Genomic DNA, 20,088 nt, shown 5'->3' with positions numbered 1-20,088 from the left:
ATACTAACACCCCATAGAGTACTACTGGTCGATCATATCCGGTTCTAACTACCTAACTACCTACCTACCTACAGAGTAGTAACTTAGTTAACAAATACATCCCTTTGTAAAGTCCGAATTTGCAAATTCGTATCTATATCTCAGGGAGAAAAGAAACAGTAGGGTAGCTATGGTAGAAGCAGCAGTGAACAGATAGATGGATAGATGGATAGACAGACACAGAACGCATTATATATATCCATAGTTTATATATATTCATATATATGGACATAGAATGAAAAGAGAGCTGTCAAATCTGGATTCCAAATGGGATATTGGATTGTAACTACTCTGTAAAACTCCTGTTTCGATTTTACTACTATAGATCACGAGGTTATCCAGGTGATGAATATGAACATGTATAATGTGATACAGTAGGATTCCCAAGTTTGTGTAGAGAAGACTTTTGGAGTTGGGGGATTAGTTAGACCCTTGCTGCTGTCTCGTGAGGAAGGAAAGGCCGTTTACTTTGGTCAAGGCATCAAGTATAGGAAAAGGAAACACTTCTTTGGATTTCCAGCTTTGATAGGACAGACTCATCACGCGTTTCTAATGATATAAATATCACATACAGCTGTTATAACCGCCACGACCTTTTAATCAGACCGACTATCGTCTAGACCCTCAGGAAGTTCTTTGATGAGCTGCCTTTTATCACTGTCCATTTATTCTTTCTCCTCGCATACCCTCGATGGAGGCCGTCCGGCTCCGGCAGGATGCCGGAACACCTCCCACACCCTCAATTGTCTACTGACGCTCCGCCAGTTCTCGATCAGCATGACTGCCACCCTTTCCCCTTGGATTTCCCGTTCGATATCGACAAAGGGATCATGGCCTGCGGAAGTAGTGGCGCTGGTGAGAAGCGGACCAAACACTCGAGCCAGATGCTCCATATCTAACAGCCCTGCAAGGCTGGCCCCTGCACATGTCTCGCTCATCATCTGTTTCTCGATCTCAACCAGGCGCTCCGTTTCATGAAGCAGCAGGGTGCACAGGCCAAATACTGCACAGATAAGCGCAAGCTGCATTTCGCTTGTAAATGCCAGTATTGCCAGTGTGATGACCTTAATCCTCATCGAAGCAGCCGACGACATGCCACCGAGGCGGCTCTCAGAACTATCTACTTCAGCATCGAAGAAACGTCGCTCGTAGATATCAACTAGTGTTCGATACAGCTCTGTGGAGCCCAGGATACCGCCAGGCAAACCAGCCAACAATTGCTTGAAAACGCATCCAACACTGCGGACGTGAAATCCTTCATTGAATAGGTAGTCCTTATCAGAGCCAATCGAATCAGATGGGAGATTGCATTCTCTCATAGTCACGTCAATCTTAATCTTCTCTTTCTCAGCGGACAGTACTTGATTAGCATAATGGTCGTACATTCGAGCAGCAGCTTTCAGGTCCCCATAGTCCAAGAACATGTTTCGTGCTTTGGGAGCTGTACACGCCATGTCAGCTTGTATCGTAGGATCCAGTGGAGCTCTGATGGAGAGGGTTACCATAACATTTTAAATAAGAAGCCGTCGCTACAATACAGACAGGCAGTCTGAGAGTGCACGGAGCAAAGTCCGCAGGTAGAGTAAGGAAGCTGTGCCCTCCCAGACGAGCGATCGTTTCTAGGCTCTTGCCTTTAAGCGAGTCCATCTGACAGGACCGATTGGTCAGGTTGGCCAGCGTCTTGATCCGCCTCAGAGTCCTTCCCCCGGGGCTTCGCTGGGCCGACCTGAGGGCCAGGCTTGAGCGCATGCTACGGATCTTGCGCAAGAAAGCATCCTTACGCTTCGGTCCTCGGCCTTCATTGAGGAGAGGGTCATCTTTAGACTTCATTAGCTATCTCCGCAACACCAAACAGTCCCTGTTCACTTACCACACATAGGATAATTAAGACAGCCCAGAGGTAAAGGATGTAGGTGCAATTTCGCTGCCATCCTGTTGTATTCGATGGCAGCTCGTCGCTGACCGAACTGCCTCAATTGGAGGTTGCCAGCCGCAAAAGATCGCTGACGCAGATCCTCTTGCGAGATACTTGGTTTCTTTGAGGAACGACGGTGGATGATCGGTTCCTTTGGCGTCACAGATAGAGGTTCTGTATAATTAATCCGCTGGCCGTCAGAGTCGCTGTATGCAGAACTCGACAGTCTTGTGGAGTGAGTAGAGGATGCTGGCCGGTCCGTAAAGGGATTGGATTCCGTTTGAGAATGCGAGGCTTCTCTGACATCCTCGAATGGGTTCTGGTACATGTAGTTTCTATCAACCGTGGCTATCGGACTTGACGCATGTTTCGAAGGTCGACGGCAGACAGTTACACTTGTCTTATCAGACTCCAAGGACAGGATAGTTTGATCGCTGACCTTTCGCGGTTCAGAAGGCTCATCTAGCCGGAAGTCCGCTCCTGGTGTCTGCGGCTCCTTGTTCTCTTTCTCTTGGACTTCAACATCGTGCGTATCGATATGGCTTTGAGAAGATTTTGATCTTCTCCTGCCCTCGTCGCCTATCTCATTAGCCTCAGGCTGCACAGAAACGACCCGGATTTCAGTTGGCATCTGCTGCTCTTGCGATTTGTGACGACTGAGCAACTTCTTCAGACCCTCCAGCCTTCTGGATCTTTTCGAGTTCTTGGAACCACTGGTCTGGACAGGAGTAGTTGGGTCGAGTTCTTCATAACCTGAATCTGTTGGCTTCAACCTCTTAGACGCATCAGATGTATGCTTGCTGAGTTCAGGATCTCTAGGGGAGATATTTTCGCCTTTCGGTTGAGCTTCGTCGACATCATTAACGTTTTGTCGGCCAGAAACCTTCTGGAGATGATGCTGGCTTGCCCTGCTCAGTAACGTGTTTGCGAGCTGTAGGTCCAACGCCTGAGGTAGAACTGGAGCCTCTTCTGTTGTGGAGGAATTAGGGTTGAGCGGGACGACATCTGAGTGCGTACGGGAGATCCTGGACCATGATCGCTTAACCGGTGCGTTCTTGTCGCTGCCATAGAGCGATGAGATGAATGGGAGACTGTCCAGAAGGCCCATATTCGTGACAGGCTTGACCGTTCTCCATTGAGATTAGCAATGTCGATTGAGAAACTTGGACATCCGAGGTTGATCTCAGGCTCTGTGGTGCTTCTCCCTCCACTTCCCGATTTGGAAACTACAACTTGTCGTACTCGGAAGGCACGACGGAGCTCTACCTCAACCTCAAGATGGATCAGCGAACAAAACCACCCGCGCCAACATTTCAGGATACATCCATCGAAGAAACCGTACGTACTATGGGTCCTTCCAGTGAGAAAGGAATCTGGAATTCATGGTTTCGGCGATAGATTGGATCTGCGACCTTGTAGTTGTTTGTGACTTGACTTCGTCACTCTAGACGCTTAGCATCAGAGTGAGAAGCCGCAGAAGTGAACAGAGATCGGAGAGGACCGAAAGAACTTCATTGACCATCTAAGTACCGGAAAAGGACGAACAATACCAAGTATCTCCTAGATACGTCCCGACGCAAGGAGACGCTAGCCGGTCATTGCTTTTGTTCAAACATCAATTGTTGCCTTTCCGGTGTATCACTGGATTAGGCATGGCCGACTCAACTATGCAGTCATGATCCAGAGCCAATATTTCATGCATTGGGTTTCTAACTCCAACCCGACAAACGCCCGTTCCATGCGTATAACCTTTACATCATGATCACAATTCATCATTTTCGCCTTCTAGCAGAATGTAATGTAGTATGTCACTCAACGTGAGGACTCCCTTTAACCGGAAGTGATCGTCGACCACGACGAGACGGTGAACGCGGGATTTGCGGATCGTGTCGAAGATGGTGTCGAGGCCGTCCTCGGCCGAACAAGTATAAATGCCCGGGAAGTCCTAGAGTTCCAAGTCAGCGGGCCGTGGGCGTCGATGGCAGCACCGCACTTACTGGAGAGCGCTTCTTCAACGCTTCACCCACGCTTAGATTCAAATCGTCGTATACACCGCCCTTGATCAGAGTGATGACATCGACCGCTTCGAAAACATTGTATACGACTCCTGAGCATGGTCAATAAGAATCTGAGGAGAAGGAATCTGTGCTCTTTACCTTCGGAATTGACGATCGGAACACTGGATATGCTACGCTCAACCAAGCTATGGATAACGTCAATGACCGGAGTTTCCATTGATGCCGTTACAATGTTATCATATGTGCCCAGACGGAGCTCTTTCAAGGGCTTCCGCAGCTTTTGCGTGTCACCAACGTTGACCGCTACGAACTTAAGGATTCGATACTGAGTCACGACGCTCACAACCAGTGACCTATCTGTCTGGCTGTCATTGGATACAAGCGGTATTCTTCGAGCTCTCGAGTCAAGCATACGCCTGCATGCTTCGTAGAGTGGTCGTTCGGGATCAATCGATATCGTCTCTGGAGGTGCAACGCCAAGTGCCTTTTCCACTTCTGCAGATCAATGTGAGACTCCTGTTCATCTTCAAGGACTTGCATAGACGGCGACCCACCTCTCAGGCTGTACAGTCGAAATTGATCGATCTGATCTAGGGCGGCGGGATTCTGAAAATAATACTGGATAACATTAATATAATCGGACGTGGTCAGCAGACCGGCGAAGGTGGACGTCTTGGAGTCCCATAACGGTGCGGAGACAATGCCTACAGCGCGGACACTTTTCTGTCAGTATATCTTGTCCAATAGATGATATCCCCGGAGGGGCTGGAGATCTCCGAAGAACACATGCCATTCTGAATGAGGATATTTAAGCTCTCTTTGACGGAGAGCGAGGTATCGAAGACGATCAGTCGGAAACTGAGCGGAAGCACATCGTAGCTGTTGCGGACCTTGAGAAAGTCTCGAATCGCACGCTGTAACAAGAACTCGTTAGCTCCATCATCCGGTCGGGCTGAAGCGCATCTGCTCTGCTGGATGCCTGGCGCGGGGGTGCTCATCTATCGTGATAGTCCGTCCCCACTCATAGCTGGACCGGGACATCCGGGGTTGGAGAGAGCTTCCTCAGCCTGCGCCAGGGGGGTAGAGACGTCCAGACTGGCGTGGAGATGGCTCCGCGCAGAGAGAAAAAGCAATAATCAGACACAAAGGAGGATTGGGAAGCTCACCAGACCCAGTCGCTCTTCACGGTCGATAGTTCTCTCGGGTTGCGCCGGCGTCACTGGATGGGAATGGGCTTGCGGCCGCAAGTAAGAAGACGGCTGCACGAAACCCTCGTGACCAGCTCTAGCGAGGGTACGACTCGGATCGCCGTTGCTGTTGCTGCCAACACTCTGCTCGCTGTCACTGCTGGAGGTCGGGGACAGGCCCGATTTCGCGCTCTGCTGAGACTCCGCGGGCGCATCTCGATCGAGGGCATCGTCCGCCATTGTTATGTCGAGAGGACGCTTTCACCCAGATCGATCGGCCAGAGCCGCATGAAGAGGGGGGCCTGGGCCGCGGGGGGTTGCGCCTCAATTGATGTTCAACTTGGTCTCCCTTGCTGTCAAACACCTCGAGCTGTGCTGGTGGCAGGGGGGGACGAAACTCCAGCAGCTCGATGAGTCCGCAGAGCTCTGGAAATCCCGGCTGCTGGTCAGGGATTGTAGGTAGGATCTCGAATTTCGAATCTCAGAGAGAAGTCCTCGTCTGACAGGCGGCGGATGCGGAATGCTCAAAACGTGCCTGGAACACCAGCGAACTTCACGTGCGTCCCGATCAGGCACGGATGAACAGGGAAAAGAAATGCCCGTTGCGAGTCCTGAACGATCATCGACCATCGACTCGTCTTTCAACGGGAGCGGACTGGACAGTCAGAGCAACGCCGCGAACGTCGACAGCTTCCATCATGGGCCCTTCACTTCCCCCACCCCGCCATCCGCCCGCCAGCCCCGCACGTGATGTCTCCCGCCCCGTGGAGAAAGGCCTGGGAGAGACAGCGAGGGATGGAGTCGGATGAGGAGGGGAATTAGTAGCATCCAGAGAACGGCGTGGATACTATCATCCAGTCTAGCCATTGCGAATGCGATTGATCATCTGCTTGGATCCTACATATTACGCCATGGAAAGTCACGCGAAACCACCCAACACTAGGCCAATCAACCGTGTTGTTACATAGTATACTTCTGATACACACAGCATTCTATATCACGACCATATCACGGGCCAACAATCCCTCCCCGATAGATGCACAGTAAAAATATCTCAGAATATCTCATCCAAACCAAGTTCCGTACATGTGATTCAACTCTGTCCTCACGTGGAACACACACTACTGGTGGCGCTCGCAAGATAGGGTCCGTGTGAGATGACATGACGGACAGCTTCCTGACTATACTATGCCATGATTTTCATACAAACACTCAGCACGTGAATGGATCTGCCGATTCACCCAAAGTGCTGATCCCTCTTTGCCGTCAGCCGATGCTCAAGTAAAACACGAGATCTGTTCCCAACAGTCTTTCGAAACATCTTTCAACCAAACTGGGCTTGAGGGCTATCCGCCAGCGCCATCTGATTGTCTGGTCATGAAACGCTTTGTCTACTCACCACCGACTCCAGTTGCTGATCTTTATGCAGAGAATGGACCAGGCTTGGCGAACACAAAATGCACTTCGGTTCTAACACGATGAAAACTTGCTGTTATGTACATACACGATGGATAGAGGGACATGGGGCGTCTATTTGGTGTGGACGACCTTGAGCTTCTTCGGCTGATGAAGGTAGTTGTTCGCATAGGACTTGGGCTTGAACTTTCGCTCCTGGGGTTCCTGCACAAAGTATTCGTATCCCTGCTTCTGGGCGAACCGGATGGCATCCTCCTTGCTCTTGAAGTTCAGGTGGGTGCCCTGCATGTAATCGGCGGACGACTGCCAGCCCATCAGAGGGTTCTCCCAACGGTGGCCCTTGGCAAGAACATCCCAGTCCATGCGCCAGTGGTGGCTGTGCCATGTGCCAGACTGAGTAGCTGGCTTGGTAGGGCGGTAGATTCTGTACAGTATGTGTGGTCAGCCAGAAGACCAGTCTCCCACTCGGTTCAACTCTCGTCCATACCTCACAGTTCGGGCCTGCAGATCCGTCGGGGCACCAGACAAGACAGCGGCAGCGACGGACTCGCCAGGCTCGCTGCCATCCATGACGCGCTTAGGGACGGGGGAGAAGTTCCTGCGAGAAAACGGACGGTCAGTCATGAATTTCTCCGGGCGTCAAGGGCGGCATCCGTACGATGTGCAGAAGTCGATGGTAGCATCGTAGTCTGGCTGGTGACGAGCCATTGCCTCCGCGGGAGTCTCCTTTCGGATCAAGGAGCTCTCCTTCGGGGGCGTCGTAGGCGCATCGGCAGGGCTGGTCTTGATATTCTTGTCGGAAGAAGGACCCTCAGAGGAACTCTGAATGAAGCGGGCGTTCACAGGCGCCCTGAGCCTGCCCACTCGGAAGCAGGCAGAGCTTCTGACCCGTAGGAAAGACATTGTGCGTGGTGCAAGGACGGAAATCTCGTCGAGCGTCGAAGACGGATATCTGCAAGACCAGGAAGCACAGATGAGGTGAGGTAGGGCGGGATGGAGGCAACGCCAAATGCGGCTTAGCGCTGTGTGAGGCTCTGAGGCTAGGGATCGTTCATCCGGAGAGCCGACCGTGCAGGCACTTCAACCTCTCTCTCTCCAACATCAACACCTTCGGTCGCTCCCGGTCAATTGTCTTTCAACCAGGTATGCAAATTCACAGGCCAACACTAGATTGACTCTCACTGGTTCTCGTGACCGTGAAACTAACCCTCCCACAGATCGACAAGATGAGTTACGTTGTCCGCCGAGGTCTTTCGACCTTGATCCCTCCCAAGGTAAATAGCCATTGGAATTGCGCTCCAACCTGCCGTCTTTCACATTGCTAACCGTTGCTCAGATCGCTTCGCCTAACGTGAGAACCCCATGTCCTCTGCCTCTGTCCCATTATCATCTCATATCCGCGCGCCTCAGCACGTCTTCAGTCTACGTCTAACCGACCGCCGCCCCGATGACCTATCTGATGGACCGTCTGCATTTGTGCTCTGGATTACTGACAATTGAGAAGGCGATTGGTGCCGCCCAGGATGCTGCCCGTATGGAGCGCGTTGTGAGCTTCTACGCTAAGCTCCCCCGCGGTGCTGCCCCCGAGATCAAGCCTCAGGGCCTTATTGGCCGCTACCAGGCTCGCTACTTCAGCGGCAAGAACGCTTCTGGCATGCGTAAGTGATAAAAAAAGGAATTTATGTTCTGGTTAATTGTCTGCTGACTCTGGATCTTGTACCAATTAGCCCTGGTTCACGCCATCGGTGCTATCCTCATCATGGGCTACAGTATTGAATACTACTTCCACCTCCGTAAGTGATACTCTGAGAACGTCCATAAAGCGATTATAATTAACTGTGACTGATAATTACAACAGGCCACCACAAGAACCACCCTCACTAAATGTGTCGTGTGCGTGATGAATGAAGAGGATGCTGTACATATATCCCCGGTGTAGAATGAAAGAACTTTTACCGTGAAGCCTTATGGAATACAGTCATCTCAACCACGCCCCTTGCAGTTAGCCAGACTAGCTTTTGTATGCTCTGGAATCCCAGGGAAGCGGGTCATAATCTATATTGGCGATGTCATCAAATAGGCCGGGTCTGGGTGCACGATACCGTTGCTTAGTCGTTCTGTAGTATGAGAAACCAAACACCAAGAATAACGCCCTGTATCCCCTGAGACAAGTAGAGCTCTAGCACCTCCAGAACCTCTTCTACCCAGTAGATCCATAGAAAGCAACGACCCGTTGAACGCGTGGCTGGCGGCTGGGGAACGCAGTGTCTCTGAGGTGGCCTTCTTGACTTCATTTTCTCATTTCCACGCTAACCGGATGCAGCCACCTCAGCTTAGCCGTGAACCGCTCCTAATGCTTCCACCTCCATCATCTGTCTACAGACAACAAACGCCTTCGCGAGCGACCCCCGGATCCCTCTACGGCGCGTTACCGTCATATCCCATCTTCGCCGGCCGCCGACAGCCTCAGAGCTCGAATCTTTCCTTTATCAAGTCGAGCGCCCTGTGCCGTGCGTCATCTCCTAGACCTTGCGACCCGACACCCAGAGAGAGGCTTTTGAGGCCCTGTTTTGTGAAAGCCGGCAGTCACCGTGGCGATTCTTGATACCTGACGATAGGTATAGCTTGGCCCGCCTGTTTATCCCCTCATGCATACCTAGCTCGTTCTCTACAAAAAGAACTATGACCCGGAATACCCTTCCTTCATTACCCGTGATTTCAGAGTGTTCTTCTAACGATGACCCGGCCTTGGGTGACCCTGCAGATTCGAGTATTGTTATGGCAGAGCAGAGCAGCCACGATGTGGTAACTCAAACCCGGTCGGGCGGCGAGCCTTCGCCTTCCGACGTTCCTGCGAGCAATTCCGACAAGAACACTGCTGGAGGGGACGTGGGGGAGATTAAAGATACAGCTACCACTGAACACAACGAGAAACATACAGGCGCGGAATACGATTCGAGGTCAGGCGCTGCTGAGGCAGCTCCTGGTGCGGACGACGGTGGAAATGCTTCGGGACGGTCGACAGCCGTAAGCTCCTCGCGATCGCATGTCCACATCGTTGTCAGCCGTGGTTACTGATCTATGAGCAGGATTTCACAAAGGATGGTCCAGGGCCGGTTGAGTCCAGGGCTCTGGAATTAAATGGGATGGCATCGGGGTCGGACCGTGGTGAGGATACAGGCTCGCAGGGTGGATCAGAGTCCGATACCAGCCGTACCGATGGGAGGCATCACACGCGCACAGGCTCTGTGAAGAAGCCAACAAGTTTCAAGCCAGTATCATTTGCCAAGTTTAGCGTTCCGAAGACTCCAGGCTCGGTACTCACATCCAAGATCGTCAGCGAGAAAGGTAATCCTCAGATTCTCATGTATTGATGGGATAGCACTAAATGCGAGCAGCATCATTAGCTTCTCCTTCTCCATCCACTACGCCACAGTCAACATCCCGGCCGCGCTTGGTCGCTAAAACAACGAGCAGTTTACGGGATTCCTCTAGAACTCCTGGCGCAGGAGCTGGTGGTGCATCGGGTCCGGATCCGAATCAGGTGTGGAATAAGAACAGACGTACGTACGCATCTGCTTCTGTTCCAAGGCTATACTGACACTTGCTCTCCTTTAGCGACCCAGCCAGCTCCGACCAGACACCTGACAGATGAAGAGCTCAAGCAGCAATACGGCATACACATGACGTCTCGTATCCAGGAAGACGGAGGAGGGACGGAGGCGAAATGGGCGGATATTGATGATGATGAAGATGACTGGGCCCCGGAAACTATCGAATGGAATGATGGGACGAAGATCACACTTACAGCTCATGCGGAAAGTGGCACTATTACCAGCCAAGAACCAAAAGATCGAAAGGATACCAAAGATACTGCACCTGCGCCAGAACCATCGACAACAGTTCAGACGACAACCAAGTCCGTTACGACGAAATCCACTACCTCTGTTGGGCCTAACGCTACTGTTCTTAGACTGGGAGCCAGTGCCGAAAGACAAGCCAGGAATGCCATGGCAGCATCCAAGGGAGCAAGCGAAAAGTCTGGTTTGACATCCAAAAGCCCAGCTCCTGTGCCCACTAAGTCTCCGTGGGCGCCTCTCCCTCCTATGGAGAAGGTTTCTCCCGTTATTCCTCCAGTGCAACCACAGTCTTCGTCGCGTCTCATGAAAAGAGAGTCTCATGTCCAGGAAGCTGGAAATGGTCCTCTCCCGGCGAAGGAAATTGCAGCGGATGACTTCAATCGATCTTGGAGAGAGGGCCAGTCCAACTTGCCTCGGGAGCTGTACAATTCTCATTCAGGTAGATATGAACCGGTCTCCGATACGAGGAGGGGGCCTCAGCGCAGTGATCAGCCGTTCCGGGCTCCTTCCGTTCTTCAAAGGCCCTCCCATCACGAACAGACTGGACCTGCAGAACCGTCTGCAGCATTTCAGACCCATCGGGCAAGTGCTCAAGAGACTGGCCCCTGGAATCGACGTCGCACATCCTCTAATGTTAGTGGAGGGAGCGGAAGCTTTGGTCGTCGGATGTCGTTAGGTAGACCTGATGCTGTTTCCAAGCCGGGTGATGTTCGAAGAGGATCTCAGGTGAATGGAGCTTTGGAGCGTTCTGTTTCGCCAAATGAAATACCTAAGCGCGGCGTCTCTCCTGGCCACCAGGGTGCCGGGGTTTGGCGGGCACGCACGCCTACAAACATGAGTTACGCATCACCTGGGATGGCCCCTGCCCCTCAAGTAGCAGACTCCATGACTACGGAGCAACCCGCAGCAGCGCCTCAGATTCCTCAGGAAGATCCTGTCGCAATGCAGCAACGCATCATGAAAGAGAAGACCATGGAAGCACGGCAGAGGCGGAAAGAACAGGAGGAGAGAGAGGAAGCTGAACGTCGCGAAAGAATCAGGTTGAAGCTTCAGGCTCTGGGACCTCCTCCATCGGAGAAGGAGGAACCCAAAGCTCAAGATTCATCTTCGACGGCAAAGGCACCTGCTAAGGAAACAGCTCCTGCGACGGCCGCACCAACTACGCACTCACCCCCAAAACCACCGGTCCCCGAACCTACTGGCGAACCTAAACAGTACGGCATGATGAAGGTTCACCATCCTGACACGGTGAAGAAACTCGTCGCTGCGAGTGAGAGAGCATCCGACAAGTCTATGCCCGCACCTCACGGCCGTCGTCTCCCATCTCCCGCACGTGAACCGAAGGCGGATATGTCGAAATCGAACGGACTGCGCCAACCACATGATATCTCTCCTGCGCAGCCGGTCGGAGCACACAGGGAGACTCTGACTGACGAGAAGGGCCCTCAATGGAGAAGCAGCCTCAGCCCGTGGGTTTCCGGGCCGAAAATTGGTGGTCACCCATCGTCCGATCCAAATCCTTGGAAACCACTGAGCAGTGACAAGACTCTCGGGAATGGTGCTTTCGACAGGAATCTTCCTGGTTTCACAGGGGGCGATCACCCTCTCCGCGGTCACCTTGGCCTTAATGACCAGTCGTCTATCAGATCGCCACATACGAATGACGACAGGATGGGCGCCCCGCAGCCTTTCTCAGGACCTCCTGGGATTGCCCAGGATAGCATGCCTATATCTCCGCTGCCAGAGTCTGTCAATCCGGTCGTTAGACCGGGGCCCATTGCACCTCCGAGCTCGCAGCCAGCTCAGAGGCAGCACGACCTAACCCGTGCTGGTGAGACTACAGCTTGGAACAATTTTCACAATATCGCTGCAAAACGTGAGGCGGAGGAGAGCGAGCGATTCCACCGCGAACTTGCGGCTATGCGCGATGATGGTCCCTCTTCGATAGCGGTCAGTTTCAATGAGACCTGGCGCCAAGTTCGAACGGGTGATCATGTCGGTTCGCGACAGATTGTTGGTGTTAGCAGAACCGCTGAAGCTGGAGCTCCAGTGGCACCCTTGCACGCCTTCGATCCCGCTGTTGGGAGCTTGCCGTTCTCTGAACATCACTCGCGTGCTTTCAGCAGTGCCGCTGGGCGCGGTTCAAGGTTCTTCCCTCATCAGGTGGAACAGCCTAAGCCTCCTGTCGTTCAAGACCGTGGACTTTCTAGGAGCCCCTCCCCACCTCCCCCAGAGGAAGTATCCAGCCATCCCGTCTACACCGGAAATACCGATCGCCCTCTAGTCCATCTTCCTACCCCAAAGCCTGTTGTCAAACTGCCTCCCAAACCGACGGCGCCACAGCAGCCTCCAACCTTCGCCTCTATGGTCGCTTCTTCGCCACCGGTTCGAGTCGTTCCCCAGCCCATTGCAAGCACAACTTCGTGGCAGGACCGCTTCAACGGTCTTTTTGGCAAGAAGCCATCGACGGAGAAGAAGCAAGTTCTTGCGGTTGCCTCCGCTACCAAAGAACCTCTTGATGTTCAGTCACAGCCTGCGCCCGCTGCTGTCTCACTCCCTCAATATGTGGAGAGCGACATTCTGCGAGATGTCGGAAAAGTGACATCCAAGGAGGTCGAGGAGGAAGAAGCCATCTTTGAAGATCGTGAGGCTGGCTCTCTACCTGTTGTCCGTGTGCCAAATATGGCACCTCCGGCGGCTTGGGTGGCTGCCCTTCCCCCGTCTTCATCTAAACTCCGCTCTAAGTACCTGAAACCTATGCAGGTCCACAGCGTTGAGCCTTACAACTTTGGATTCCATGATAAAGATCGTTCTGGTAATATCCATGTAATCATTCATTTCCCAGGCAATGACAGTACGAGAACTGTGACACTGCCGAGAAAGGCCGGTAACCACGGGCAGCGACAGCGTGGCAGCGCATCAGGATTCAAGTCTCGGAAGAACACGAAGAACTCGAGCGAAGGGTCGAGCAGCCACGGTCATAATCGGAACTTTAAGAAGTCGAATGCTTCCGCCTCTGGCAACGCTGCTGGTAGTTCCCCTCGGGCTCCATTCGGAAATGCCTCTTGGGGTTCGCCTGCATTTGGGGTTGCTCATTAAAGCCCCTTCCCTGAGAGCGCTCTCGGATCTGAAGGCGGCCATGCCGTAGTCTAATTTTTCATCTCATGGGATTGTTTATCGTTTATGCGTGGGCGACCAAAGTTTACTGTTTCAGTATTGATGGGTGTAACCTGCCGTCCATAGGTCCAAGATGATCCGCGGTGACGCAGTAACCCCTTATTCCTTGAAATAACAATTTCTCTTTCCCCGCTAATACCATACATGTTTCGCCAGTACTGGCTTTGAAGTGTCATCATGTCCTCGTTCTGACAGAGCAGTCTTTTCCAATCTGCAATATGCGGCCATGGGCCCTGCATCTTTCTTTCGCTCCTCGAGATCTGATCTGCGGTGTCGTCAGCTTAATGCTATTGCTACTCTTGATGATCCACCCATCTTCTCATTGCTGTTGGATCAGACAAGAACATCTTGGCTGCAAGGCTTTGTATCTGTCATATTCGATGTGCGCGATCCATGTCCTCGATATTACGTCCTTCTGCCTGGCCCTCTCCTAGTACCTTTCTCTTTCTCTACCCTGTCGCGGGGGGACTCGTTTGAAATCTCGAAATTCGCTTTTCTATCACGCTTTCTTTCCTGAAATGGATGGGTGCCTTGCACCACCATGAGTACACTACACCTGATCATCCCGACAACACTATTGTTCTCATTGGCGTATCCTGCTTTGTCGATTCAAAAAGGGAAACTAGGGGGGCAGGCGGCGTTGGACAGGAGGTTTATCAGCTTGTTATGGCGTGTTAGGAAAGCAAATTCTTTTCTCTCATCCATGCTCTCTCTCCCTTGCTCTCTCGCGGCTCACGCAGGAGCAAATGAAATCGAATTGAAGGGTTTTTTACATTTCATTCTCTTGTTCCATGTTGTAGTCTTCTCTGGCCTGTGGTCGGGGAATATCATAGAAGTCGAGGTTCTCTTCGGAGAGGAAAACAGTCGCTGTCTAGCGTGGTGATGCGTAGATCTTAACGGATCTACTTCCAGATAGCGTAATGGCAACGAATATAGTTCGTAAGTAGGAATAATTAAAACAAATAATCAGATAGAATGAAAATCTACCTAACAACGAAATCCATACACAAGGTATCAATCAAAAAAAAAACATCAGAGGCACCGAATTCCAAACAACGTATAGATTGACCAAACCCGACCACGAGCACGAAGGACGAGAAGAAAAAGACAACAAGGACGCCATCCCGCTGGTAAATCCCACAGACATGAAAACCGCCCCGATGATAATAAAATGTTGAGCAGACATGAGTATATATCTCTCTGAAAAAGAGAGACTGAGAGAGAGAAAGAGAGAGCTGAAAGTGGAAGCAAGGCGCTACCAATTCCAGGTACGACTAGAAGCAGTAAAGACAGGAGGCTTCCATTGAAGTCTTGCGGGATCGATTTTGTGAACGCCCTTGGCTTTTTCTTTCTCGAGGTGTTTCTTTTGTTGCTCGATTATGGCGTCGGTGAGGACGATTACCCAGTTACCTTTCTATAGGAAAATTGTTAGCTTCGTATTCTTTCTAGGGGTATAAGTGCTAGTTTGTTTCGGTCTGGGGAAGAATTGATGGTTAAGGGGACGTACGTGATATCTCAACAAGCCCAAAACAACCAGGGTTTCGTGGACGTCCTTTTCAGTCATTGAACTAAGGGTCGCCAGTTCGTATTCGCTGATTGCCTCGCGTCCAGGTTGCATGAGTAAGTCGACTAGTGTTTCTCGCCAGTATTGTCGGTATCCCAGCAGACCGAGATCACTGAGAGGTTTCTCTGGCGAACCGAGTTTTCCTTCTCGCTTGCTGAGTTCGTAACTGAAGGAGATGAGCAGGCGACCGAATCCACGTCTCTGGTACTGAGGAAGCGTCAAGATACAAGCCAGGTTGTAGCCTTCTGCTGAATCCTTCTCCTTGGAGAAGTATCCGACCAGGTGACAGCCAGTCTCGTCTCGAGTGCACATGCAATAGAAGAGGAATGGATCGACATCATAGTAGAGTGTTTTGTGGTCAAGGAAGAGCTTGCTCAGCAAGCATAGATTGCGGCACCAGGTGCGTTGACGTCGTCCATCGACCTCGAAGAAAGAGATATAGTCATCTCGGTAGATTTCGTTGCCAGGAGGATGGACGAGTGTACACTTGGAACGATGGCGTTCGAAGGCGCGCTGGTTGTCAAAGTAACTGAGACAGAATTCATCGATGTAGACCATCTCTGCATCCGAAAAGGAGGCTGGATATGGTGAGAAGTACCAAGGCTCCATCTCGTACTTCCCCATCTGCAAACGATCCAGATTACGAACACGGTGAACTTCGATCGGGTTCTGCGTCATACTACCACCTGTCCGTAGCTTCTCGATCTCTTCTTCACGGGACATTTGGTCCTGTTTTTCTTCTTCCTTGATAAGAGTTTTGGTTTCCGTGAAGCTAGCATCGGCCATCTCGATATCCTCAGAGTCAGGCTTGGGTGTGCCAGATACCGAGACAGATTCAGACCCGGTGATGTTCGCTGGAATATCATCCAGGCGATTCTCTTTCCCGCCCGCTTTCGATGGACGCTGTGCTTTTCCGACATTCGTATTCTTGCCCGTGAGCAAGTCAGGCGTCGCAGAGACATCTCGGCTGTCTGCTCTGGCGCGCTTATTCTTGCTTGGGGCCTTATTGCCTGCTCCACCGGTCTTCTTCTTTTCGGGCTTCTCTGGCAGAGGCCATTCGACTTCTTTCGATAAATCAATTCTTGATGCAGGAACCCATTCTTGAGAAATGTTAGTATCACTCCCAAAAGATTAGCGTTTCTATAACCTACCATCAAGACGTTTATTGAAGTCGACGTAGTGGACGCTGTAACGCACGTTAATAATTTCGGACTGAATAAACAGAATCATGAGGACTTCCATACTAGAAATTAGGTCCATCTTTTCGCTGTCTCATAGACAAAATCTCTGCTTTGCGAAGCTCGCCATCCTATATCAATCAAGTCAGTCAGTCAGTCAATATTACCGGAAATGGAAACGATCACGTGATATAAAATCACGCATAGCAAGGATTTGCTGTCTATGCCTCACCTTCTCAACCATAGCCTTTACACCGATTCTATCATGAAAATCAGCACATGCGACCGTATAAATCGGGGATGGGAATGTCATAAAGCCCTCTTTTGGAGATTTTGGGTGCCTACCTGAGCGAGCTGAGGGTGGCGAACCCTTTCTCGACGGGATCGGGGGTGCCAGAGACCTCGCCATGGGAATCTCTGCCGCCCATCGTGTCCGCAAGATGATTTTACTCGATTAAAGATGGATTTTTGTGATGGAAATGGCGTCGTGGTTGAGATTGAGATGACTTTTTGCAGATGGCGCTGCTGGTGAGGTTGAAGTTGCTAGCTAGGGTCGCCACTGCGGGAATGGCTCTTTGAAGCCTAAGTGAGACCTGTTGCGTCGCCTTCCGTTCCCGCCTTTGCAGTTAAAGCCACCCGCTTGTAGCCATAAGTATTCGTGCCGTAGTTCATGGAGGACAATAACACCTCTACATCTGAACATCCGTCAAAGGAAAAAAGTTGTACTGCTTGAATCTACTTGGTTGAGCTCTTCTATGCTGATGAGCGACACCATTCTACTCTTACACATCAGGACCACTACAAATATATGTACGCATTTCAACGTAATGTATAGTCAATGTAGGCTAACAGTTCCAAGATTTCTGACTTCGAAGGGGGATGATTGCCTGTAAGTCGAATTACAAGTGGCCACACAATATTACATACGTAGAAGAATATTTTTTATACAAGACTAGATGACATCCTAGAACCGACTCCGCGGGATATAATGCACATAAGACATATCTGGCTGACCATTATCTGAAGAAAAATTTAATGCCATCCATTGGTCATGCCTCCAACAGCTGCAACCAGTTCGTCAAGCTCGTCTTTTCGAGATTTGTACAGCTCCTGAGCCTCTCGTTCTCTTCTCGAAATGAACGCGACTTCATCACGGAGCTTTTCAAGTCTCATTGAGAGTGCTGCTTCCTCTGAGACTTGCAATGCGCTGAAGGTGTTAAGCTCAATCTTAGCTTTTTCCAACGCTGCGCCCGCTTCAATAATCTTTGAACGGAGCGTTTTCGCCCTAGATTGATATCCACCGTAATGTAATGCGAGCTTCTTTTCCAGTTTGTTCCCTTGCTCTGCTGTTGCTAGAAGTGAGGCAGAAACATTGTCAAATGCGGTAATCATCTGCTGTTCCTGCTTATACGGGTCTTCCTCTTCATCAGAATAGTTGGCCAGACCAGGCAGGGAGTTCGTATGAGTCGAGGTCCAAGCATTGTCGAAATCACTCTGCCATTGTTGCACCAGCTCGGGCGAAGATACCTCCGCCGTGATAGCTGCCCGGGCTGCATCCAACAGGCTGTCATCAAGCTTCTGCAATTTCGGAGCTTTCCCTTCCACTTTTGCTCCCGGGACAGGGTGTTTCCGCGCATCATTGGCGATGAGAAGAGCAGTCTCTTTCGCAACTAGACTACCGATAGGATCGCTAATCTGCGAGGCCCGGTGCATCAAGGCATCGATGTCGAGAACACTGGGTCGTGGCAATGAACGCTGGAAGACCTGAGTTTGGCGTTTGAACTCAGCCTGGGCGGCCTTTTCACGGGCCTCGTTTGCCCGTCTGTCACGCTCAGCGGCATCTTCCTCGCCCTCAGGACCCGCTGCGGTAGGCTCTGCCGTCTCCGAGGGAAGCTCTTCCAATTCCCACTCTGTTTCTTTTGGCTTCGGAAGCGAAGATAGCTTACTACGAAGCTGCTGTCGCATGAAGTTCTCCCGCATTTTGACCTCTCTAGGCGTGTTCCCGATAAGCTGTCCACCGCCTATTTCCCGATTCAAAGCAAAATGATCTCGCGGTGTACGTAGAGGCGTGGCACCAGGCCCAATGCCTCCGTGCATAGGAGTTGCGCCAACGCCGTTCGCCTGACGGAAAGGAGTAGCCATAGGATTTGGAGTGACAATCTGCTGGCGGCGAGGCGCAATACCTTCGAAACCAGTAGAGCCTTCTCCACCGTGAAGAGGAGTATTCTCTCCACCCAGCAAGGACGACTGCGTTTCCGTCAAAGCTCTGATGTTGCGAATCTCGTTAGCAATATGATCCTCCTCTGCGGGAGCACGAGGAGTCCGGATAGGCGTTCCGCCAACGATGGCTGAGTAGTTTCCTACCAAACCCCTCGTACCCTCCTCGTCCCCAATCATTTTGCTGGCTTTATCTCCTGCCATGCCCATCTTGATGATGTCCTCGAGTTCACCCTCGCTGACCTGAGGTGCGGGCAGGTTAAGAGGCCTCCTCTTGCTGCTTTGCTCCGCTTCACGGATCTTCTGCATCTGTCCAGCCTTTGCGGCTGCCGCGAATGCCGCAGCATTGCTGTTCTTGTCGCTCTTCCTTTTCTTCCTCTCCGCTTCATCGTCCTGATCACCTCTCCGCTTGTTGGCTTGTTGCTTTCGAGGATCAAACATCTCCCGCTGTCTTTCATTTCTTGCTATTTCCTCCGTAGTGTCGTAGAATCCCGGAGCTGCCGGCTTCTCAAATGGGATATCCGCATTATAATCCATCTCCCCCTGCTTGCGGGTAACGACCTTGATATTAATACCGGCATTTTTGAGCTCGCGCCGTTTCTGAAGCACGGCCAGCCGACGTGATTCCTCGAGTTGCCGTTCTCTGGCCTTCCGCTTGGCCTTTTTACCCTGAGTGTTTGCTAGACGGGCACGAGCCTCACTAAGCATCTCCTTTTCGTCCTCATCCAAATCGATCGTATCTGGTCGGGCAGGCTTAGATTCAGGATCCGGATCGAGTTCTCCGGGACTGAGATAACTGTTAGCATCTGGATAAACTAAGATAAGGACATAACATACCGTAGCCGTCTGACATCATCTGCACTGGGAGCAGCAGCCTCAGCTCCTGGGCCTCCCAAACCAAGCTCTTCATTCTCCCGAGCTTCTGCTTCATCTAGGAGTTTCTGATATCGCTCCAGACACTGGGTGGCCGTGCGACCAACAATGGGCGCAATCGTTCGCCATTGCGTCGGCATCAACTTCGCGAGGTGTAGCAACTTCTCATCTTCCTCGCGCGACCACTCGATCTTGCGGATACTTGGATCCAGCCATTCTACCCAACGGGCCTTGCATTGTTTTGGCGTTTTTCGCGCAAGCAGCGATGACACTCGTGCCCACTGGTTAAGACCATATTTCGATACCTATAAAAGACGATGTCAGCAGCGGTCATCGATGAAAACGTTTTCGTGGATGGATAGACATACGCTTGCCTTGAGCACCTCATCTTCCAAGTTCGTCCTGGAACAAGTCAGGAACTGCAGAGTTCATTCTGAGGCGAGGATGCAACTTACCAGACGCCTCCTTTGACGACAGGCATGGCGCAGGGTCTCTGGTGAAGACACCAGCTGAAGCTGATAGAAAGACAAAAAGATAAGAACACAGGAACTATGCGAATCTGCAGAAAAGGTATGAAAGCACCACGGCTAAAGAATGGACGGAGCTCACTCAAGGTATGAGTGACTGATTGACGTTTTGAGCAA

General features: G+C 51.4%; 7 protein-coding genes across 7 annotated transcripts; 2 read left to right on the top strand and 5 right to left on the bottom strand.

Annotated features, from left to right (window-relative positions):
- Positions 1–340: 340 nt before the first annotated feature.
- On the bottom strand, positions 341–3,487 carry C8Q69DRAFT_302177 (hypothetical protein). The gene is made up of 3 exons (XM_028627164.1): positions 1,910–3,487; positions 1,542–1,856; positions 341–1,480 (listed from the first exon to the last, which is right to left on the bottom strand). The coding sequence occupies exons 1-3, from the start codon at positions 3,060–3,062 to the stop codon at positions 705–707; spliced, it is 2,244 nt and encodes a 747-aa protein (XP_028484370.1). The 5' UTR covers positions 3,063–3,487; the 3' UTR covers positions 341–704.
- On the bottom strand, positions 3,390–5,597 carry C8Q69DRAFT_302095 (hypothetical protein). Its single transcript, XM_028627163.1, has 6 exons — positions 5,139–5,597; positions 4,763–4,886; positions 4,527–4,676; positions 4,111–4,467; positions 3,952–4,061; positions 3,390–3,899 (listed from the first exon to the last, which is right to left on the bottom strand). Exons 1-6 carry the CDS (start codon positions 5,397–5,399, stop codon positions 3,717–3,719), a joined length of 1,185 nt encoding a protein of 394 aa, XP_028484369.1. The 5' UTR covers positions 5,400–5,597; the 3' UTR covers positions 3,390–3,716.
- A 1,092-nt stretch (positions 5,598–6,689) lies between these two features.
- On the bottom strand, positions 6,690–7,478 carry C8Q69DRAFT_508085 (putative NADH-ubiquinone oxidoreductase 18 kDa subunit; the record flags this gene model as incomplete). Its single annotated transcript, XM_028632945.1, has 3 exons — positions 6,690–6,999; positions 7,063–7,173; positions 7,234–7,478. 3 exons carry the CDS (start codon positions 7,476–7,478, stop codon positions 6,690–6,692), a joined length of 666 nt encoding a protein of 221 aa, XP_028484368.1.
- Positions 7,479–7,524: 46 nt separating this feature from the next.
- C8Q69DRAFT_471217 (mitochondrial F1-F0 ATP synthase subunit F of fungi-domain-containing protein) lies at positions 7,525–8,842 on the top strand. Its single transcript, XM_028630893.1, has 6 exons — positions 7,525–7,718; positions 7,793–7,849; positions 7,912–7,926; positions 8,080–8,233; positions 8,303–8,368; positions 8,434–8,842. Exons 2-6 carry the CDS (start codon positions 7,802–7,804, stop codon positions 8,457–8,459), a joined length of 309 nt encoding a protein of 102 aa, XP_028484367.1. The 5' UTR covers positions 7,525–7,718; positions 7,793–7,801; the 3' UTR covers positions 8,460–8,842.
- A 113-nt stretch (positions 8,843–8,955) lies between these two features.
- C8Q69DRAFT_301960 (hypothetical protein) lies at positions 8,956–13,844 on the top strand. Its single transcript, XM_028627162.1, has 5 exons — positions 8,956–9,193; positions 9,340–9,602; positions 9,665–9,923; positions 9,974–10,138; positions 10,194–13,844. The coding sequence occupies exons 2-5, from the start codon at positions 9,354–9,356 to the stop codon at positions 13,532–13,534; spliced, it is 4,014 nt and encodes a 1,337-aa protein (XP_028484366.1). The 5' UTR covers positions 8,956–9,193; positions 9,340–9,353; the 3' UTR covers positions 13,535–13,844.
- An 837-nt stretch (positions 13,845–14,681) lies between these two features.
- C8Q69DRAFT_301932 (putative histone acetyltransferase) lies at positions 14,682–17,170 on the bottom strand. The gene is made up of 6 exons (XM_028627160.1): positions 16,700–17,170; positions 16,587–16,614; positions 16,421–16,485; positions 16,328–16,362; positions 15,120–16,276; positions 14,682–15,026 (listed from the first exon to the last, which is right to left on the bottom strand). The coding sequence occupies exons 1-6, from the start codon at positions 16,780–16,782 to the stop codon at positions 14,868–14,870; spliced, it is 1,527 nt and encodes a 508-aa protein (XP_028484365.1). The 5' UTR covers positions 16,783–17,170; the 3' UTR covers positions 14,682–14,867.
- A 23-nt stretch (positions 17,171–17,193) lies between these two features.
- On the bottom strand, positions 17,194–20,071 carry C8Q69DRAFT_499455 (pre-mRNA splicing factor component-domain-containing protein). The gene is made up of 4 exons (XM_028632326.1): positions 19,900–20,071; positions 19,813–19,846; positions 19,409–19,749; positions 17,194–19,358 (listed from the first exon to the last, which is right to left on the bottom strand). Exons 1-4 carry the CDS (start codon positions 19,923–19,925, stop codon positions 17,387–17,389), a joined length of 2,373 nt encoding a protein of 790 aa, XP_028484364.1. The 5' UTR covers positions 19,926–20,071; the 3' UTR covers positions 17,194–17,386.
- Between the last annotated feature and the right edge of the window lie 17 nt (positions 20,072–20,088).

This window comes from Paecilomyces variotii (genome assembly GCF_004022145.1).
Source record: "Paecilomyces variotii strain CBS 101075 chromosome Unknown C8Q69scaffold_7, whole genome shotgun sequence".
NCBI lineage: Eukaryota > Fungi > Ascomycota > Eurotiomycetes > Eurotiales > Thermoascaceae > Paecilomyces > Paecilomyces variotii.
Note: the sequence above shows the minus strand (reverse complement) of the source record. Positions and strands in the feature narration are given on the sequence as shown.

What these genes read in the sequence shown, in the direction of transcription:
- C8Q69DRAFT_302177 (XM_028627164.1), bottom strand. Translation starts at nt 3,062, where the DNA reads ATGGGCCTTCTGGACAGTCTCCCATTCATCTCATCGCTCTATGGCAGC. An exon ending in TCTTAATTATCCTATGTGTG is followed by an intron (nt 1,857 to 1,909) that starts GTAAGTGAACAG and finishes TGAAGTCTAAAG; the next exon opens with ATGACCCTCTCCTCAATGAA. An exon ending in TTCTTATTTAAAATGTTATG is followed by an intron (nt 1,481 to 1,541) that starts GTAACCCTCTCC and finishes TGGCGTGTACAG; the next exon opens with CTCCCAAAGCACGAAACATG.
- C8Q69DRAFT_302095 (XM_028627163.1), bottom strand. Translation starts at nt 5,399, where the DNA reads ATGGCGGACGATGCCCTCGATCGAGATGCGCCCGCGGAGTCTCAGCAG. An exon ending in TCGACTGTACAGCCTGAGAG is followed by an intron (nt 4,468 to 4,526) that starts GTGGGTCGCCGT and finishes ATTGATCTGCAG; the next exon opens with AAGTGGAAAAGGCACTTGGC. An exon ending in CGTTGAAGAAGCGCTCTCCA is followed by an intron (nt 3,900 to 3,951) that starts GTAAGTGCGGTG and finishes TTGGAACTCTAG; the next exon opens with GACTTCCCGGGCATTTATAC.
- C8Q69DRAFT_471217 (XM_028630893.1), top strand. Translation starts at nt 7,802, where the DNA reads ATGAGTTACGTTGTCCGCCGAGGTCTTTCGACCTTGATCCCTCCCAAG. An exon ending in CAAGAACGCTTCTGGCATGC is followed by an intron (nt 8,234 to 8,302) that starts GTAAGTGATAAA and finishes TGTACCAATTAG; the next exon opens with CCCTGGTTCACGCCATCGGT. An exon ending in TGAATACTACTTCCACCTCC is followed by an intron (nt 8,369 to 8,433) that starts GTAAGTGATACT and finishes TAATTACAACAG; the next exon opens with GCCACCACAAGAACCACCCT.
- C8Q69DRAFT_301960 (XM_028627162.1), top strand. Translation starts at nt 9,354, where the DNA reads ATGGCAGAGCAGAGCAGCCACGATGTGGTAACTCAAACCCGGTCGGGC. An exon ending in CAAGATCGTCAGCGAGAAAG is followed by an intron (nt 9,924 to 9,973) that starts GTAATCCTCAGA and finishes AAATGCGAGCAG; the next exon opens with CATCATTAGCTTCTCCTTCT. An exon ending in GGTGTGGAATAAGAACAGAC is followed by an intron (nt 10,139 to 10,193) that starts GTACGTACGCAT and finishes GCTCTCCTTTAG; the next exon opens with CGACCCAGCCAGCTCCGACC.
- C8Q69DRAFT_301932 (XM_028627160.1), bottom strand. Translation starts at nt 16,782, where the DNA reads ATGGGCGGCAGAGATTCCCATGGCGAGGTCTCTGGCACCCCCGATCCC. An exon ending in GCCACCCTCAGCTCGCTCAG is followed by an intron (nt 16,615 to 16,699) that starts GTAGGCACCCAA and finishes TTTTCATGATAG; the next exon opens with AATCGGTGTAAAGGCTATGG. An exon ending in AAAGATGGACCTAATTTCTA is followed by an intron (nt 16,363 to 16,420) that starts GTATGGAAGTCC and finishes CGTGCGTTACAG; the next exon opens with CGTCCACTACGTCGACTTCA.
- C8Q69DRAFT_499455 (XM_028632326.1), bottom strand. Translation starts at nt 19,925, where the DNA reads ATGCCTGTCGTCAAAGGAGGCGTCTG. An exon ending in GTCGTCAAAGGAGGCGTCTG is followed by an intron (nt 19,847 to 19,899) that starts GTAAGTTGCATC and finishes GACTTGTTCCAG; the next exon opens with GACGAACTTGGAAGATGAGG. An exon ending in GATGATGTCAGACGGCTACG is followed by an intron (nt 19,359 to 19,408) that starts GTATGTTATGTC and finishes CAGTTATCTCAG; the next exon opens with TCCCGGAGAACTCGATCCGG.